Source organism: Chanodichthys erythropterus, chromosome 21 (assembly GCF_024489055.1).
Source record: "Chanodichthys erythropterus isolate Z2021 chromosome 21, ASM2448905v1, whole genome shotgun sequence".
In the NCBI taxonomy this organism is placed as follows: domain Eukaryota; kingdom Metazoa; phylum Chordata; class Actinopteri; order Cypriniformes; family Xenocyprididae; genus Chanodichthys; species Chanodichthys erythropterus.
In genome coordinates, this window is record NC_090241.1 from 27,130,255 (window position 1) to 27,150,832 (window position 20,578).

At 36.7% G+C, this 20,578-nt stretch overlaps 1 protein-coding gene and 1 long non-coding RNA gene across 5 annotated transcripts in view; one reads left to right on the top strand and one right to left on the bottom strand.

The window, feature by feature from the left end:
* srgap3 (SLIT-ROBO Rho GTPase activating protein 3) overlaps positions 1-20,578 on the top strand; it is a 107,794-nt gene that overhangs the window by 67,279 nt on the left and 19,937 nt on the right. For 2 of the 4 annotated variants that reach the window (XM_067372799.1, XM_067372801.1), the window contains 8 exons: positions 738-923; positions 4,440-4,568; positions 6,801-7,022; positions 8,351-8,452; positions 11,758-11,955; positions 12,517-12,601; positions 16,163-16,190; positions 19,098-19,200. In XM_067372799.1, the coding sequence (XP_067228900.1) occupies positions 738-923; positions 4,440-4,568; positions 6,801-7,022; positions 8,351-8,452; positions 11,758-11,955; positions 12,517-12,601; positions 16,163-16,190; positions 19,098-19,200 (1,053 nt within the window). Of the gene's footprint in view, positions 1-737; positions 924-4,439; positions 4,569-6,800; positions 7,023-8,350; positions 8,453-11,757; positions 11,956-12,516; positions 12,602-16,162; positions 16,191-19,097; positions 19,201-19,713; positions 19,745-20,578 lie in introns of all 4 variants that reach the window. The other 2 variants (XR_010893392.1, XM_067372800.1) reach the window with 2 other exon arrangements.
* On the bottom strand, positions 199-14,303 carry LOC137010642 (uncharacterized). The gene is made up of 3 exons (XR_010893393.1): positions 13,905-14,303; positions 13,399-13,435; positions 199-367 (listed from the first exon to the last, which is right to left on the bottom strand). It is a non-coding gene; the product is annotated as an uncharacterized lncRNA (long non-coding RNA).

Consider the following 20,578-nt stretch of genomic DNA (forward strand, 5'->3'; position numbering starts at 1 on the left):
CAGACTGGGTCACACCAATCAGACATGAGGTAAAACAGTTTGGATTGTTGTGAACACCTCTGTCATACAGGGAGCTCTGTTTTTAGAGTCAGCAAAATGTGCGGTTTTGTTTGAATCAGCTTTGTGTTTCATACTCACTTCCTTCAGAATCTCATTGTCCTTACATTGCCCCCTCCTTCAGCTTCTGTCATCCCGGGCTTGAGTGGAAGGCTTGGACTTGTGGTGGAAAGAGGCAGGATTGTGGTATTTCTGCCAAGTCCATACTCCGATGCATATTCATGAGATGGCCTTACTCTGTAGAGCTGACGGGAATACATCTGATCCTTCTCAACTGACGACTGCACAGCTTCCCTGGAATGAATCTAGTCTGGAGATCATTTCAAGGCAGTGTCAGGATTGAGTTGTTTTGTCTTACCATAGGAAAGAATATATATTTTTTTCGATGTTAGTTACTTTCTTCTATCCCAGTTATTTGCAAATGTGAATAAATTTGGCAGTACAATGGAAGATTATCAGTGAATAATGACTCAATTTTCAGCCTGCTTTTCTTTTAAATTGCATTTGTGGATTAGGTTTTTGGACCAATGAGATTTCAGAGTGGGTGGGGCTACCATGTGAAACACATCAGAAATAAAAACTGTACTTGTCATTTTTACAGCAAGATATCACTAGTGTGTGTGTACAGTATGTGTGATTCTGTTAGACTAATCTTTATAGTATTTTATTTCATCCTACAGGTGATGAAGACTTATCACATGTACCACACAGAGAGCATCAGCGCAGAGAGCAAGCTGAAGGAGGCTGAGAAACAAGAGGAGAAGCAATTTAGCAAATCTGGAGACCTTAATGTCAACCTCCTGCGCCACGAGGACCGACCCCAGCGCCGCAGCTCGGTCAGGAAGATTGAGAAGATGAAGGAGAAGGTGAGATTACTCTCATGAGCCAACGGCCAAGCTCATAATGCTTGGCAGAGTGACTCCTAATGCCACACTGTTTTTATTAAACCACCGTGCCGTTGGAGCCTAGCATCACATTCATTCTCTCTCCCGACACTCTCAAGAAGGATTGTGACCCTTTAAGAGAAATGTTTATCTTATTTCAAGTGGTGTATATATTCTGTGCACAATAGAGGATAAAGTTTGTTGCTCCTTGACTTAAAGAGCCATCGTTGGTAGGAAGTGAAAGCCGATTTTTATATCACATCATCTTAGCCGATTTTCTAAAGTCTTTTTTATCCAAAGTGACTTTCAGTACACTTAATAGCTAGACAGTCCCCCTGGAAGAACCTTGGGTTAAGCGCCCTTGTTCTTGGTTAAGAGTTCAAGTTCAAAATGGTGACTCCTCTTTGCGAGAATCAAACCAGAAACCTTCCGACAGTAAACCTTGAACTTTGCATCAAAGTAAATGCTGTCCCAAACAAATGCATCTCTGCAAGTGCTTTGAATTTGAGTAGCTTATAACGTGGATTATTCTTCTTCTTATTATTATAGCAGCTTTCCTGTAGCTCAAACAGCAGAACATGGTGCTAGCAATGCTAAAGTTATAGGTTCGATTCCCATAGAAAAGAAAGAACTGATGAAAATGTAAATATAATAAAGAAATAAATACTTATTATATGTATACACACACACACACACACACACACACATATATATATATATATATATATATATAAAAAATCACATACAAGCCCTACAAGTACAGCACACCTGTAGAATCACATTTTAAAATCTGAATTTCAAATTTTATTAGAAAATTTCCAATTAGATTTTTTCCCCAAATCATGTAGCCCTATTCCTGAAATATTGCAAAATATATTTACTAGCAATCCCACCGTCTTCCTAGTTACCTTCTCATCGGCTCTTAAAAGCAATGTAGGCACAAAGCTTTGAATGAACCTGATGGATGGGTTTATAAAAATGAATGTGGGCTGAGCTTTATCTAAGAATGGACAATGAGGTCAGTAAGACTGTAGACAGCCTGGAGACTGAATGGCTGACTACTCATACAAACCAGATTCAACATTTCAGGTCAGTGACTTCAGCTGTAAATCATCTAAATCATGCTAATTCATAGCTGGTGATATGCAATCACGGGAAGCTAACTCATAATGACTGTGACACTACACAAAAATAAAATTATAAATGAACATTCATAATATTGTGCTTTTCACATGAGATGTTTTTCATGTGAATGAATTCTGTTCCTTTAGCTATCCAGCTAGCTCTCTCTCTCACACACTTTTGCTCTTTGTGCCGGTTTCTTTCTCCCTCTGCTGTTCTTTCTCTCTCCCTCCCTTCCTCCCCTTTCAGGCTGCAATGCGTAGAGATGTTGGCATGAAAGCCACTCAGGCTCACACTATTTATAACCATGGTAGCCATGGATGCTCTGTGTTTCTCTCTGCAGCCTGACCTGATTCTGCAGGCTAGCAGACTCTATCGTGATCTTAGCACACCTGCAAACCTAAATGGCCTTGATGGACTATTACTAATGTGGAAATACATATTGAATTGCACTGAAAAAATACAGTTGTAGATTGGATTAATTGAAAGTTGATAATGATTAGAATTGTGCAGCCCTAATTTTATATATATATAATGTGAATATATATTAATGTGAATATTACAAAACAAGTATGACAAAACAAAACACACTGCATAATTTATTCAGTTTATATCCTGGGAACAAAAAACACCACCATTATTAAAGGTAGTATTTAAACTTAAAAGAGATTACCATAATACAAACCCTGCTAAAATGATTAAAAGGCCTTGTTTGAAATATATGATCTTTGTTGCCTTGTAAGTAGTAAATGACTGCTTAAGTTTAGTTTGCACTCATATTGCTCATGTCATATTTGCTTTCATAACATACTCGCATAACAGTGATTGTTTAATCTCCGTCAACCTGAACTCATTTGATCAGTATTTGAGCATTTGTAGTTACATGTTCTAATCACTGGTGTTTGTTCTTCATTTAAGGATTTTGTTTTGTCAATACAATTATGTAGCAGTCAGCTGTTATTAATGGGACTAGAGCAGCTGTCTGCTTTGAGTGCTCAAGCTTTTTGATGAAAAATTCAGCAGGACCCAGCTGGAGCTCATACACAGATGAGACTCTGTCTATATGTCCTGTTTCCAATGCACCACAGTGTTATTTTAGTATAATTGCTATACTATTATGGTTTTTGCTAATGTTTTGTTTGTTTGTTAAATGCCTATATATTTTTATTAAATTTTAAAGTTAACAATAATAACACCAATTCACTGAAACTATGAATTATTATATATATATATATATATATATATATATATATATTATACACTTTATATTATTATTAATTCTCTCAGAATGTACACTTTTTTTTTTATAACTATTTGTTGTTTTTATAACTATTTGTTGTATAACTATTTGTTGTTTTAAGTGAAAACTACATTTTCACTTAAAAAAAAGTTCAGGGTTGTTTATTGTGAGTTATGATATCTGTTCACTCCAAAAGATATGGTCTATTGTGTGTATAATATTAACTAATAATTTCGATGTAGTGGTGACTGGGGCTAGTTTTCTCAATGAAAATTTGTCACAAGGGCTATATATTTAGCGCAAACAGTCATGGATTCGATTACCAGGTAAAGCAACAACTGAAAAAAGTTACTTTGGATAAAAGTGTCTGCCATATACAGTGCATGAATATAAAATTACAATTTTCAAAGTCAAAGGTGGTTTTGTCCGTTGATTTCGAACACAATAATGTTTTTGCAAATCCTATTCTACAAATAAATAAATAAAAAAATGATAGAAAATGGAAAATTTATTATATTTTTATTATAGCCCCTGGGTAAAGATGGTAAGACATGGTTAAACCACTCATTCAGGGAAGAGTCCTCTGTTTTTTGAAGGTAAACTTAACCCAAAAAAGTTGCATTGTGGTCTTAGTATTGTGACAACTTAGTGTCACAACGAGCCCAGATCACCCCTATTACTGAAAACTACCAGTGTTGGGGAAAGTTACTTTTAAAAGCAATATGTTACAATATTATGTTACTCTCTAAAAACATAATTGCATTACTTAGTTACTTTTTATGGAAAATAATGCGTTATTTTACATTACGCTATAGTTATATTTTTTGCAAATGTAAAGGCCTTTTCACACCAAAACTGAAATTATGAGAAAATGCCTGCTAACATTTAGTCTAGAACTACAATATCCATCATGTTTAGACAGTGCAGACAAAACCTCTACACATTTCTCCTGATTTTTCTCTACATGGGGACAGGAGAGCTGTCAGTCAATAAATGGGAAAACAAAGTAACTTGCGTTACTTGTTTTAAAAATAATGCATTACTTTACTAGTTACTTGAAAAAGTAATCTGATTATGTAAAAACCACTGTTTATTATATTAACTGATTTCTTCTCCATTTTGTTTCTTTCTTCCAGAGGCAAGCCAAGTATTCCGAGAACAAACTGAAATGCACAAAAGCCCGCAATGACTATTTATTGAACCTGGCAGCCACCAACGCTGTCGTGGCAAAATATTACATCCATGATGTTTCGGATATGATTGATGTGAGTATGCACAATGAGGCATGCGTTTGTTTGTTTGTGTGTGTATCAGCTGGGATTTAAACAGTTGAACTGATGAGGGCTCTGCTCCATCTGTTTCTCTTTGCATTGTGGGTGAAGTGTCTGCTTGTTAATATGGTTTGCCTCATTTCTTTTCTCTAAATGTTTGCTTTGCATTTGCTAGAATGTCATTTTTATTGAATTGGATTTGTGTACTGATTTTATTCCTCACTCCCTCTGGTATTTGTGTTTTTATTGAATTATTAATCACCATTACTGTAACCTTCTAATCTGTTTTGCAGCTTCATTCAGCTTCACAAAGGAAGATTACAACTATTATTTTGCCAAACCAGAATTATTTTTTTTTCTCAGATCTATAACAAGAAAATGGAATTACTAGCTTAATTGCACATAAACCTATTTTCTGTACTTAATTCACAAAATATTGTTGCATATACAACAACAGGCTGGCAGTGGCAATGGTATCATCCTATCAAAAATATGCTGAGGCTGGAGTGTTGATGTGAAGTATACTGAAATATTTCCCCTCCTGGCTCGTCTCTGTTGTCTCTGTCATGTTAGCATTAGTACGCATACTGTAGATAAACCAAACCTCTGTGATTTTTGCTGAGAGATGCAAAGAGTGTCACATTGCTGTCCATCAGTATGCCCTGATATCCTGAAGCAATTTAAGGAAATACAAACACACACGCACTTGTACTTCTGATAACAGCAAAAAGGCAGAGAGGAAACATAAGCTATTATAGATAACATTTAAGCCAAGATATATGCAAACTAATGCAGTCACATACTTTATGCATATCTTTGTAGTAACTGTTTCGTTAGGGAATGTTGTCAATCGGACAATAAACCTGTATGCTTTTTCTATACATTTAAATTTTTTATAAACAGATGTTAATCTCTAAGACGGTTAACAGGTTGAAGTTGTAAGAACTCTGTAAAGGCTTCTCAGTTAGGTTGTTGTCAAAGGTTTACCTTTAAAACCACTAATTGGTAGAAGCCACCTAACCAAAACTTAGAGACTCTCACACCCACCACTGGGTTTATAGAAATTCATGTGGTACTTGTGGCCTGTCGTGGTAAATTAGGATACCAGGTTACTTTGTACTTTGCCAAGTTACCCTATACCAGAAATTTACGGTTTGCTAAGCAATCCAAAAAATTTGAATGACCACAACCCATAGTACTGCTGCTTTACATATCATCTATTAAAGAGAATCTAGAACCACATACAGTAAAAATGGTTCTAGAAAAGACAAACCTTTATTTTTAAGAGTGCAGGGTCAGAAGTAGGGCAGGTCTGTCATGCTTAATAGTTTTCAGAGAGACTCACAGTGAACTGAAGGTAAACAGGTTTATTCAAAAAGATTCATCATGGCAAAACTTGCTAACCCCAATACACAGTAGAAAATGAGTGGTTTTCTGCTTTAGACTGAAATATGTTTGCCTCAGAGCAAATAGCAGTTTCAGCATTACTGATAGACACAATAAATACCTTTGAAATGTCTGGATTTACTTCTATTTATGGTTACGATCTATGGTTATTTGCAAATACTGAGAATTAGCACCATTGCTGTTATTAGACCAATAATGTCTACAGATCTAAACCTGGGGATATTACTAGCTTTTTACAAATGTACACCTCCTTTCCTGTAGCTTTGTAATGCTAAACAGAGTATGCCAAAGGCTATGACTGTGTAGTGTTTGCACTCAAACCCTTTTCAGCATAAAATATGGATTTTCTGGCCAATAGAGTGGTAACTGCTTCATCGCAATGGCTCACAGAGGTTTAAAGTTTCCCTCAAGCAATTTTAAACTTGCTCCACGTTGCTAAAAGAGGTTAGTTGCACATTTGTTGCATGTTTAAACTAATTAGCTAAGATATCCCACTGCGCTCGTTCTTCTAATTATAGATACTGACGATCTCGATTCTCCGCAGGATGAAATTCACTCATTTAGATCATGTCGTTTTAATGACAATACCATACACGGAGATACAGGAGATGCTACCTGTCTTACATTTCCTCTTGCCAGAGTGAAATGTGAAATCTCAAGACTGCTAAAAATAGGCATCACCATGGAAACATTTTGGCAAATAAAGTTTCATTTATACTGTCTTCTTAGGAAGAAAGATTGGTGATCATCTAAATGTCATGCAGGCTCGCTGTGAGATATTTTATCTCTCAACTTTTATTTTTCTTCTTCTTTCCACAGTGCTGTGATCTCGGATATCATGCTAGCTTGGCGCGCACATTAAGGACGTATCTGTCTGCTGAGTATAACCTGGAGACATCTCGCCATGAGGGTCTGGACATCATTGAGAATGCTGTAGACAACCTGGACCCTCGCAGTGACAAGCACAAGATCATGGACATGTACAATCAGGTCTTTTGCCCACCCATGCGCTTTGAGTTTCTGCCGCACATGGGAGATGAGGTATCTAGCCTTCAACTTACCCCAAAAAATCATATTAATGGAACAGTTTGCCCAAAAGTTAAAATTCTGTCATCATTTTCTCACCCTCATGTCGTTCCAAACTGTATGACTTTGAATTATTAAAGGTGCCATCGAACGTTTTCTTACAAGATGTAATATAAGTCTAAGGTGTCCCCTGAATGTGTCTGTGAAGTTTCTGCTCAAAATACCCCATATATATTTTTTATAAATTTTTTTAACTACCAATTTTGGGGCATAATTAACTATGCACCGATTTAGGGTTGCGGTCCCTCGCGCTTGCCTTAAACAGTGCATAAACAAAGTTTACACAGCTAATATAACCCTCAAAATGGATCTTTACAAAGTGTTCGTCATGCATACAGAATGCTTGCGCCGGATTATGTGAGTATTGTATACTGTTATATTGTTTACATTTGATTCTGAATGAATTTGAGGCTATGCTCCGTGGCTAACAGCTAATGCTACACTGTTGGAGAGATTTATAAAGAATGAAGTTGTGTTTATGAATTATACAGACTGCAAGTGTTTAAAAATGAAAATAGCGACGGCTCTTGTCTCCGTGAATACAGTAAGAAACTATGGTAACTTTAACCACATTTAACAGTACAGTAGCAACATGTTAATGAAACAGTTTACAAATATCACTAAAAATATCATGTTATCATGGATCATGTCAGTTATTATCACTCCATCTGCCATTTTTCGCTGTTTTCCTTGCTTGCTTACCTAGTCTGTTGATTCTGCTGTGCACATCCAGATGTTCTGCCCTTGTGTAATGCATTGATCATGGGCTGGCATATGCAAATATTGGGGGCGTATACCCCGACTGTTACGAAACAGTCAGTGTTATGTTGAGATTCGCCTGTTCTTCTGAGGTCTATTAAAAAATGAGATTTATATAAAAAGGAGGAAACAATGGAGTTTGAGACTCACTGTATGTCATTTCCATGTACTGAACTCTTGTTATTTAACTATGCCAAGATAAATTAAGTTTTTAAATCTAGGGCACCTTTAAAGATTATCCTGGCCACTTCATTTCAATATGATAAAATATTTAAAAAAATACCATAAAACAATCATTACAGTGGTCCATATCACCTGTGCCCTATAGTGCAAGATATATACAAAATTTGCATAAAAAATTCAAGTCATTATTGAGTTTGGAACATCATGAGAGTAAGCGATGAGAATATTCATTTTTCGCTGAACTGTTCCTTTAAGAATAATAAAATAATATATGTTTAGTGAAGATCTAAGACATGTCAACACATAAATGTATGACAGAGATCAACTTCTGTACATCTCAGGTGTGCCAGGTGAGTGCCCAGCAGCCTGTGCAGACCGAACTTCTGATGCGTTACCACCAACTGCAGTCCCGCTTGGCCACACTCAAGATTGAAAACGAGGAGGTAAGAATCATCGCAGTTAATACATTCAATGTTTTATCATAGACATTATCATGCTATTCACCTCTCAGTAATACTGATTTAGTCTGAGCGTCAGATGCCACGCTCACAGACCGTTCACTGACTGTGATGCATATTGCATACTACAATAAGGTTTTACAAAATTGCTAGCTGTAACGAAGGCGGGACTCAGGTAGGTATACAGCTAGCTATAATCTGATTGACTGGCTTTATCCAATTTCCAAAAAGTCGGGGTGTGCAGGTCTTTATCACTCTGCTGGGAAACAAAGTCATGGTACGGTAACCTTACCGATACCGCGCCAAGCAGTTACACTGAATGCTTCAGTAAAAGATATAGTCAATTTAATTTGGAGTTTTTCAAAGCATTGAATCTTGAGTGATTTTCAGAGTTTTTAGAGCACAACTGTGTATTCCACTTTGTTCTTAACATTATTAATGATTTCAGCTTTCAGCTCACCTCCAAACATACAAAAAAAAAAAAAAACTGGTTGGCTGATTTAATCAGATGACCCTGTCTAAGTGGGTGGCTCTGTGTCAGAACAAGCTACAAATGATATCTTAGATCATTGTGATTCATCAGTTCACATTAAGCTGTGGTCAAATTAGTGAAATTTCATTGCCAAAAAAGTCCAGAGTCTACTGTCAATGGTGCAGAGATGACACAGAAGTCACTTTCAGTCCAAACAGCTTTCTGTTAGTCAGTGTGGTATATTATCAAAATCTGCATGGGGAAATCTATTGCCCACAATAGATTCCTGTTGAAATGAATTGAGTTTCCTTGTGAAAATTCAAGGAACAAAAGTAAACGTCACCGAATATTAACAATTTGTGCTGTCAAATGGATTAATCACGATTAATTGCTTTTAATCACATCTAACATAAAAGTTTGTGATTACATAATAATATGTGTGTATATATATTATTATATTTATATTATATGCACATATATACACACAGAGACCCACACACATATAATATAAATATAATAATGTATACACACACAAATATATGTTGTAAACACAAACTTTTAAGTTAGAAGCGATTTGATAGCACTATAAAAAGTCTTTGAAGGAAACAAATTTCCTTTTGGGCTGCTGTCATCAAGCCTTCTAATAATTTTCAATTCTTCCACTTCAAGCACTTGACATCACATTTTAGAAGTAAAATAGGTTGCGAATTCTACTTCCTGTTGACTTTAACTACTGCTGTTGCAACCAAATGCTTTGGAAACTGTTCAGTTTTATTTACACCTGCTCACTTGGAAGATTCATAAACTTCTTTAGTGTGAGTCACAGTTCTGCAGAAAGCCAACTGCCTCTCTCACACAAGTCTTTAGCACTCAAAGAGCCCTCGGCTTTACTCGCATACATTTTGTTCTGCCGTTTTTAAAGCACTCAAGAGAATACTTCAGCCTAGCAATCAAACTCATTGCAATTTAGTCCATCTTTCCTGGGAACTGAGAGTGTATTTTTAGCATTCTCATCTGTTAATGGTGTGTTTCTTTTGGGATGGAACGGTTGTCTCCATGTTTGGACTTCAGTGAGGGTAATTCTTTGTCTTGGGAGAACGAATACTACTCAGGCGCATTACCAACCAACTAAGTGTATGCAGGTGCTAATGGACTTAATAATAGCTCCCGTCTGTGTGTATTGATGACTTCATATTGCCCTTATCACTTTATGTCTTATAACAAGCTAGTAATGGATGAATTTGTGTCATATGGGAAATGTGCCACATTAATCTGTGAGGGCCTGGGGCCAATTTACACACCGGTCACTACAGCATTCAGACAATCCTTGATTTCATTCATTGATGGGAGTGATCTTTGGTCCCTGGGTCGAATGGAATCCAGTCCTGAAGAAATCATTGGGATCTCTTGAGGGTATGGAGGTTTAGGAAGTTTTCAATCTGTATACTACTGTACATGCTCAAAGGTCACTTGTGGTTTGGCTGTTGTCGTTTATCTTCAAAATAGGGATCAAATTTGGTTCCGATATTTGAGCCCGCACATAGTCTGGGCCATTGCATAGTTTTGAGGTTTTAAAAGTTTTACCTGCATAAGCATTTAAATAGGCTCCAACACACTGTGGACTTATACTGTATCATAGTGACACATAGATGCTATTGCAGAAATAAGGTTGAAGCATATTGTACACTTTTTTCTTCCTGTGATTGTTTTCTCAACCAGTGTACACATATTTTGGGACTTTCAATATTCTTATGCTCATATTGTGGGGTTGAATATATCACAGTGCCATGTACCAGTTATTGCAAACAATAAGCAATTTTTTTCCAACTACAATGGGTACAGAAAATGTTATTTTAAAGTATCATAAAAGTTCCTACAAGTAAAGATTTTTTCCCCCTAATGGCTTGATCAGGTATTTTATTTTATGTTTTTCTTGCTCTGCCAGCATTATAACAACAACATGATAAATAACTATTTTACCAACATTTTTTATGTGTCAGAAAATGTTTTATAGCATAATAATAGGTTTCATTAAACATTTATTTCTCAATAGAAACTTACTAAGCCTCTTTCTATTTAAAAAAAAAAAATGTTTTCATGACACAATGTTTTCTGATTTATTTCTTATTTTAAACTTTTTTATTTTTTGCTTGTAGACTGAAACAGTCTTCCATGTATAACTCCATGACTACTATAAATTTATAAACAGACTTTTGCTGGAAAACTATGGCATATGGTGTGAAGCATTACTGAATTAGGTATAATTTAAAATTTACTCTAACTGATGCTTCCAAGACTAACTAAATTCCTTTATATTTACATTTACACTGTCAGGTGTCCAGAAATATGCACTACCATTCAAAAGTTTGGGGTCAGTAAGATTTTATGTTTTTGAAAGAAATCCCTTATGCTCACCAAAGCTTTATTTGCTTAAAATTGCTGTAAAACAGTAATATTGTGAAATTATTACAAATTGAAACTATTTTCTATTTTAATATTTTGTAATGTAATCTATTCCTGTGACAGCAAAGCTGACTTTTCAGCATCATTACTCCAGTCTTCAGTGTCACATGATACTTGAGAAATCATTCAGATATGATCATTTGGTGCTCAAGAAACATTTCTTGTCATTGTTGAAAACAGTTTAATGTTTTTGCATTTTTTTTCAGGATTCTATGATGAATAGAAAGTTGAAAAGAACAGCATTCACTTTTTACTGTCACTTTTGATCAATTTACAACTCTTATGTAACTTATATTCTAAAAGTTCATACTCATCTCTTTTTCACCTTACTCACTCCCTGCTATGTTTTAATTAGGTACGCAAGACCCTGGATGCCACCATGCAGACCTTACAAGACATGCTGACAGTTGAGGACTTTGATGTGTCAGACGCCTTCCAGCATAGCCGATCCACAGAGTCCATTAAATCCGTGGCTTCCGAGAGTTACATGAGCAAGTTAAACATTGCTAAGAGACGAGCCAATCAGCAGGAGACAGAAGTCTTTTACTTCACTGTGAGTGGCCTTATTTCCTCAGATAAGCACTAGGCCCACCAGTACCATTTTTATTTGTTGGCCATTTTTATATGACATATAGTGATATATGCAATTAATTGTGATTTAAGTTAATTGTGGCATATGTAATTAATTCAATTTTTATATTAGATTGGCATTTCTAAGTATTAGTTATTTCAGACAGAAGATGGCAAAACCCGATATCTTCCATTTATAAGATGAAGTCCTGGTCGCCAAGATCTCTGGACTATCAGTAGATCTTTTAATACATGGTTCTCAACGGAATTTCCTCTGCAAACACTGATATGAAAGTCTACTCAGCCTCTCCTATCTATCTATCCAAACTCAGTCATCACACATGAATCTGCAAAACATTCGTGACAAGGCCCATGCCTCACCGATGAGACGGAAATTAAATACTCCTATTGGAACAGATTGAATTTGCAGCATGCAAAGTACAGCGAAATCTGTTCTTTGTTGCCCACAGCACACATCACTCCCCGGTTTTAGTCACATCCTATTAAAATCATTAGCTCACTGATGCCTTCATCTGTGTCGCAGAAATTCAAGGAGTACCTGAACGGCAGTAACCTCATCATTAAGCTGCAGGCCAAGCATGACCTGCTGAAACAGACTCTTGGGGAAGGTGAGTCGTCTGTTTATTAAATAAGTTTCTCTCTGCTCTCTGGAAATGCTGAGCGCCAGCTAAGCCTCTGGCACCAAATTGCAACTTTGGTCACTGTTTGATACAAAATTGAAAGTTGTAACAGCACAGCGAGCTCAAGAAGTTTATATCTAATTAATGGTTCTCGACTAATTGGACAAGTCATACAGAAGTGAGATCCAAAAGTTTAAGACCACTACTGAAAGTTCTTCTATTTTGCATCTACTTGTCTTATTGAAAGCTGGTAGAACTGAGGCCCTGTTCACACTAGTGCCTTTTCATTTTAAAACAGCATTTAAATCTTCGTCTACACTGGCGTTTCCACAGCGTTTCAGAAACAATCTCCGTCTACACTACACGACCAAAAATGCATGTAACATGACCGTTCATGTTAAAAAAGTTTAAACCCGATGGCGATAATGCGTGACGGCGACTCAATGGAGTCGTGCCGCGGGAATACCTCTCTGCTCCCCGTTTGGACCTGCGAGGACACCAATGTGCATTCACAAGGAAAGAGACATTTAACAGCTGCGAGGCTTCAGGTGTGCCTCATTATAAAATGATTGATTTAAAAAAAAAAAAAATCCCAGATTTTCACTGTGATCCCAGCCTTCACTGTGAGCCTTCAAGGTATGACCAAGTTATCACAATGCCACAGTGAAATCTAGTGGCAGACGGATATCCCAATATCCGAAAGGTTAATAGAGGTCTATTGTTGGATATAGAGTTTTAAAGGGTTAGTTCACCCAAAAATTAAAATTCTGTCATTTATTACTCACCCTCGTGCCGTTCCACACCCATAAGACCTTCATTAATCTTCGGAACACAAATTAAGATATTTTAGTTCAAATCCGATGGCTCCGTGAGGCCTCCATAGGGAGTAATGTCACTTTCCTCTGTCAAGATCCATAAAGGTACTAAAAACACATCTAAATCAGTTCATGTGAGTACAGTTGTTCAATATTAATATTATAAACCGAGGAAATTATTTTTGGTGCGGCAAAAAAACAAAATAACGACTTATTTAGTGGTGACTGATTTCAAAACACTGCTTCAGGAAGCATCGGAGTATTACTAAAAATAGTGGGTAATTTTCAACCTCATGTTTACAGTATGTACCACACCTATATCCCACAGTGTATCAATTTAGACCTAGTTTATTAATAAAAAGTGGAATTAATTAAAACAAGCATTGGATATAAAGAAGCCATTGTATATGTATTAGTGTAAACACGCTTATTTTTAAAAACAGAAGGATAAGTATTTTCATTTAGTTGAAAATTACCTTAAATATTCCTTTAAGTCTGAGCCCTTTTGTTGTCCGATGATTATAGAGACGTGCTTTCATGGCCACATTTCCCATAAGGCCTCTTGTCACTTCGGTTACGGGCAGTTTACGCCCAATCAATCAGCTAGTGGCACCGGGGGGGGAATTTCGGCAGCTGCCTGTGCGGAGACTCATAATCTAATGACTGCACGCTGTGGGACGCCCCAGCTGAGTCCAGCTATCCACGTTTATGATAGCTGACCAGTCCTGCCCTCTTCCCCTCACCAGACTGTGTGCTCAATTACACTTCACCTCTTCGTCTGAGTAAAACCAGACACTCGAGGCTAGCCAAGGTGTGTGTGTCAGTGCGTATGCTGCATATACATGAGTTTATCACATACAGTATGGTTGCAGCAGGTACCGCCCATGTTTTTAAATTATTCACCTAATTGATCCTCAATCCATTAAGCCAATTAGCTTGGCACATCTAATTCTCTCCATTAATGTTATCAAGGGTTGCCATGGTGCCAGCCACCTGGCTTAAATGCTCACTCTTATCATTTAAATGAGTAATGTAGAAGAATAAACGGTCTCTGTTTGAGAATGTCCTGTGGGTAAACTAGATCCTCCCTAACTGCTATCCAGAAACGTGTTTGGAAAGGATTCAGAGTCTTTTTTTAACCCCTCAGCTGGCAGGACAAAAGCCTTTCAGTTTTTGGAATGATTTTAGAGGGCAAAGCAAAGGCACACAGGAACCACTCCATTTGATGTGCAGATTTAGTGAAATGAAATGATTTGAGGGGCCACTTCACATCACTAAAGTACCAATGGCGAAACATTAGTGTTTCCACCTCATTACATGGCGATTCAGAATTGGAAAAACTTGGTCTGTATTATTATGGGCGTGTCCACTTGAGATGTTAATTTTGAGTCTTTTTTCATTTTTTCCCCCCAAACTGACATTTAAAGGATTAGTCCACTTTTAAATAAACTTTTCCTGATAATTTACTCACCCCCATGTCATCCAAGATGTCCATGTCTTTCTTTCTTCAGTGGAAAAGAAATTAAAGTTTTTGATGAAAACATTCCAGGATTTTTTTCCATATAGTAGACTTCAATGGGCACCAAACAGTTGAAGGTCAAAATTAGTTTCTCTGCAGCTTCAAATTGTTCTACACAATCCCAGATGAGAAATAAGGGTCTTATCTAGTGAAACCATTGCTCATTTTCTGAAAAAAAAAAAGAAAGTTATATAAGTTTTAACCATAAATGCTCATCTTGAACTAGCTCTCTTCTTCTCCTCTATTAGAATTCCAGCAGTGTAGACAAGTGTATTACTGCCCTCCACAGGCCAAAGTTTGCTAGTATATAACAATTAGTTCAAACTTTGGCCTGTGGAGGGCAGTAATACACTTAGCAGTGTCTACACTGCCGGAATTCTAATAGAGAAGAAGAAGAGAGCTAGTTCAAGATGAGCATTTATGGTAAAAAAAATTCAATTTTTTTCAGAAAATGAGCGATGGTTTCACTAGATAAGACTCTTATTTCTCATCTGGGATCGTGTAGAACAATTTGAAGCTGCAGTGAAACTAATTTTGACCTTCAACTGTTTGGTGCCCATTGAAGTCTACTATATGGAGAAAAATCCTGGAATGTTTTCATCAAAAACTTTAATTTCTTTACGACTGAAGAAAGAAAGACATGAACATCTTGGATGACATGGGGGTGAGTAAATTATCAGGAAAAGTTTATTTAAAAGTGGACTAATCCTTTAAGTAGTTTGGTAGTTTAACATTCTTGCATTATGTGGGATTTTTGTGACCTTCCTTTGTGGGGGTGTATATTTTTCATTATTTGTATAGTTTTGATACCAGGGAACCCTTTTGGGCACACTGAACATTGGGACAAAGACCTTAGTTGGCTGTCACAGATATCGCTCAGTGTCACCAGTGTGAAATCAATCTCTTGATGCACACCCACTCTTTACACACCCTCATACACACAAATACAAACACACACACTCATTTAGCCTCTTTTAGTTCCCTTCTGTGACCGTCTGACACCCCACAGGGCCCTTCCGAGGTTTCTACGGTGACCAGTGCTCCTTTTTGTCTCAAGCGCAGTGTGGCTGCTCACCCATTCATCTTGCCTTCAATAGTGCTGGCCATTCTCACGATAGCCCTCAGTACACTCTGACCGAGTTTTAGAAACCAGTGCATGAGATCACACTAATAATGACATTTCTGACTCCTCCCTCTTTCCTCTCTGATTTTCAGGAGAAAGGGCTGAATGTGGAACTACAAGGTAAGAGAGTTCTGATGATAATGCAATCCCCATTTTTAAGAAACTTTGGCATAATTGGCATCTGTGATTCCATGAAGAACCTTTAACATCCTTGGAACCTTTACAATGCACAAATAGTCATATATAGTGGAAAAAGGTTCCTCAGATTATTAAAATATTCTTCAAACTAAGAAACACATGGTTCTTTTTAAGAACTTTTAACTGAAAGGAACCCAAAATGGCAAAAAAGTCCTTTTTGGAACCTTTATTTTTAAGATTAAAGAAATAAGGTACAACGGGGCTAAAGGCGCCTTTGATTTTATTTTCCTCTAAACCACTAGATGGCACAAAAACTTGCCGCAGCACTTTCCTAAATATCCACTTTTCAGAATGCACGTGCAAATTTGTCTGATCCTTGATGCGACCGCGGGCAGCAACGCAAAGTTGATTCTGAGATAGTTTTATCTAATATTTGATGTTTTTTAAAATGTTGATTTAAGTAGCAAATGAGAATCGATTAAATAAATTTTTATTTTCAGACAAGGTTCTTCTTAATGATTTTCAGTTTTGTTCAATGTAATTCAAGCAATAGTTTTTCAGTAACGGAAGAATTTGTAAAAGTATGGTATTTGGGGTAAAAAGCGCCCCTGCTGTTGGGGCAAAAGACACAATAATTAACATGATAATGAATAGCTGACTTACTTTTCCAATTGTTGATATGACATGGTTAGAGTGAGATGGCAGAAATCATATATCAAACTGGGTATCCATTTTAGAGATAATACCCGTATTTAATGAAACAACCATATTTAAAAATTAGGGCTGGGCGATATATAGCATGCGATTGTCACGCGCATTTCGTCAGTAAAACCGGTTCCCTGATTACCGCTAAATCGCCATCACCTGCTTTCAAATGGAGCGGCATTTAATAGACAGAGCCGTAGATCACCGACAAGCGACGCAATATCGCGTTCATATCGAAGGAGATTCATCTGCGATAATGAACGCGATATTGCGTAGCTTGTCAGTGAACTCCGGCTCTGTCTATTAAATGCTGCTCCATTTGAAAGCAGGTGATGGCGATTTAGCGTTAATCAGGGAAATGCGCGTGACAATCTCATGCGGTATATCGCCCAGCCCTATTAAAAATATTATATTTATCATATAAAAAAATATAATTCATTGTTACTACTGTAAATCTATATTAAATATTATGGGATCTCCTTCAATGCTTTCATAATTTTTCTTTTTAAAGTAATTTTGTTTCTGTATTTTTAAAATATATGTTTATATTACATAAGTATATTTATTTGTTTATTTATTTGTATTACATAAGTATATTTATTGAACAAAAAATGATTATTTTATTCATCAAAATAAACAGAAAATAGTATAAACTTTGCTAATTAGTGATTCTTTCCAACAAGTATTAACCTAGACATTATTAAAACATATTATTTTAGCTAAAGTATTTCTATCAATACTGCGTGCCTTTTACCCCATGCTGGGGAGCCGTTTACCCCATGTGTCACTACCTCACTACCTCATACATTTATAAGATTTATAAACAAAATTAACCACTTTTATGATTTATTTTCACACAAAATCTGTTGCTTTATCAATGTTCAATACAAACATATATTTTTCCTGCAGTCATACACTTAGTAGTGAAAAGCAAATTTTTTTCTTAAGGTGTGCCGTTAGCCCTGTTGTACCCTACTCTTTTACTACAATAGCTATTTTTGTCCAATTATACGGTCTCAAAACTTGTCAGTCCATGGGGTCATTAAAGAATAAGATTCAGTCATTGTTATACTTCTCATTCATATTCATTATCCATATCCATGATTATTGTTTTTAATGAAAAAAGTTACTTTATCACAATCACAAATCTTTTTATGCCATTTTTATACTGAAAAGAGATAAAAACTTTATTTGTCAGTCCATTTTCTGCAGGTTCAGCTGATAAAACAACCTCTAAATCACATAATAGGCTAGGGTAAAAGCAAGAGAGGAAAAACAAAACTTTTTTGATATTGCTCAGCGGTCAGAAGGGGACTTGTCCTCAAGCTGTCACTGGCAGGGGCTCAACTCATGCTGGGTTATCCAGAATGTCCTCTGACAGTCGGAGAATGCTGAGAATAGAGCCTTCCTGGTAAACAGATGCAGACCTGTTCTGACCTCTCAGTTGGATGACATCTACCAGTGTTGCCATTGATAATCATATGCCCTTTACTTAAATTTTAAAATTAAACCTACACTGCACAATTATGCAAATGTAGCTGCGAATGCTTGGCCAGCACGTAATGTTGTTGCAGCGACCTATGAAACTGTGCTTGTAATAGCATTTGCATTCACGTTTCAGACCTAAACATTAAAATTAATAGGTATTTGGTCAAGCTCTATGACACAATGTCTATACTTCATCATGCAAAGATTCTCTAATTCAGCTGAAAACATCCCCATCTCTGTTAATGATTAATCACGTAAACAAATATAGACGACAGCATGCGCTATGCCCTCAGGTTTACAACCAAAGTACAGAACCATGTCATGTTTGACTTTGATTGTATTTACCAGTCTGTCACAACAGCAATTATGTTTCCATAGCTAAATGTTTTAATAAGAGCCCGATTCAGTGCTGCTATAGGGAATAGAAAACTCCCTGCAGTTGTTATCGGTTAATTTGAGGTCAAAAGCATTAGGATGTAATTATGATCTTTTAAAGAACAACAATTAATGCCTGTTGCTTATTTAAACCCTTCATTATCGGCTGTTTCCTCTGCTAAGACATAAGTAAGAGTTAATGGCAGGATTGTGTAAATTGGAAAGGGTTGGGCTATATAGAGTTAAAGGTCTTTGATATATGTGATTTCAAAGGGAATTTTGTGTGTGTTTTTGTTCCATCTAACCATCTCCATTCCTCAGACCCCCAACCCTTCCCCCGAAACCACAGAAATTGCGGAAACCAAGGCCTCGTTCCATCTATAACCATAAGCTGTTTAATGGCAATATGGAGAGTTTCATTAAGGTACCCACTGACTTTGGTGCTAACAGTGCCCTCTGGTGGGCTGGAGGGATGGCTAAACCTCTGGCTATCTTTTCTGACTGACTCATGCGCTTACACCCTCTATTTGCTTCTGTTAATTTCCGTCTTTCGCCAGGTGGCGATGATGCAGATGATAAGGGTGGCAGCTGATGCCCTCCTGTCTAAATAGAGACTCAGCAGGGCCCATTAGTTATTAAGCAACTGCCCTGATGCTTAATTCACACAATTAAGTGGTCGATTACCCCTTAAACTTAAACTATTTTGAAAAGACATTTAAATAGCAGAGGAAAAAATGAACCGAAGGGCATCACGTTCTCCACACGTCTCCCTTTACTGCATCTCAAGCCATTCCAGCAGCTGTCCTAATGCTATTCCACCCAGTCACCACGACGACACTGTCGTCTCCATGGCGATTCTGTCGTCCCTTCCTCTCTAACTGTGATTTTCTCACCTCTTTCACTCCTCTGCTCTGCTCTACACTGCTTTGTGTCCTAGGGGAAGACGGAATGCTCGTACCCGCAATCAGGTACTGTAGAATAGGGCCAGCCATGGAGTCTTTACCTTTCAGATAAGGTTGTAATACATTTGCTTAGACAAATGGCTTGTCATTGTTTCTTTTCACAAAAGTTCAAAGAGAAATTCTAACGAGCTTTCTGTAGTGACCTAGGATGAGTTGCTACTAGCAGCCTTGGAACTTTTAATCATTTCTACTATTGTGTAATGCTCTCAAGGACAGACATGCATAATGCTTTGCTTTATTCTCTACTAAAACAACCAGTTTTAGTTTTGTGGATACATTACTTGTTTTTGAAGCATTTAGCAAATAGATGAAAATTGTTTAAGCAAATTGTTACTTTCTTAAAGGTGCACCAAGCAGTTTTTCCATTTTTAAAAAGTTTTGCACTTAATGATACGCACAGTTACAGTTAGCGCTGTCAAATCAGTTAATCATGATTAATCGCATCTATGTGTGTGTGTGTGTGTGTGTGTGTGTATACAAACCTTTATGTTAGATGCGATTAATGGTGATTATTCGATTCAACAGCACCTAACATAAAAGCACTATATTGAATTAAAATAATGTATACTTACATGAGATAACCCGAGTCATAGCATTAGCCTTGAAAAAGATGTTTTAATTCTACATATTCCACAAGAAAGCATGTCCAATAATTATGGAATTACGGAAATAAAGCAAGTAGTTTGTAGTTGGTCATGTGATCTCAAAATGGAGGCCCAATGATTTGACCTGCTTCATGTAAAATACAACATGTTTTATTAGGTTTATCATGATTGTATATGATATTAAACATAATTTTCTTAATAGTATTTTTAATTTTTTTTTCTTGAGGGAAATATG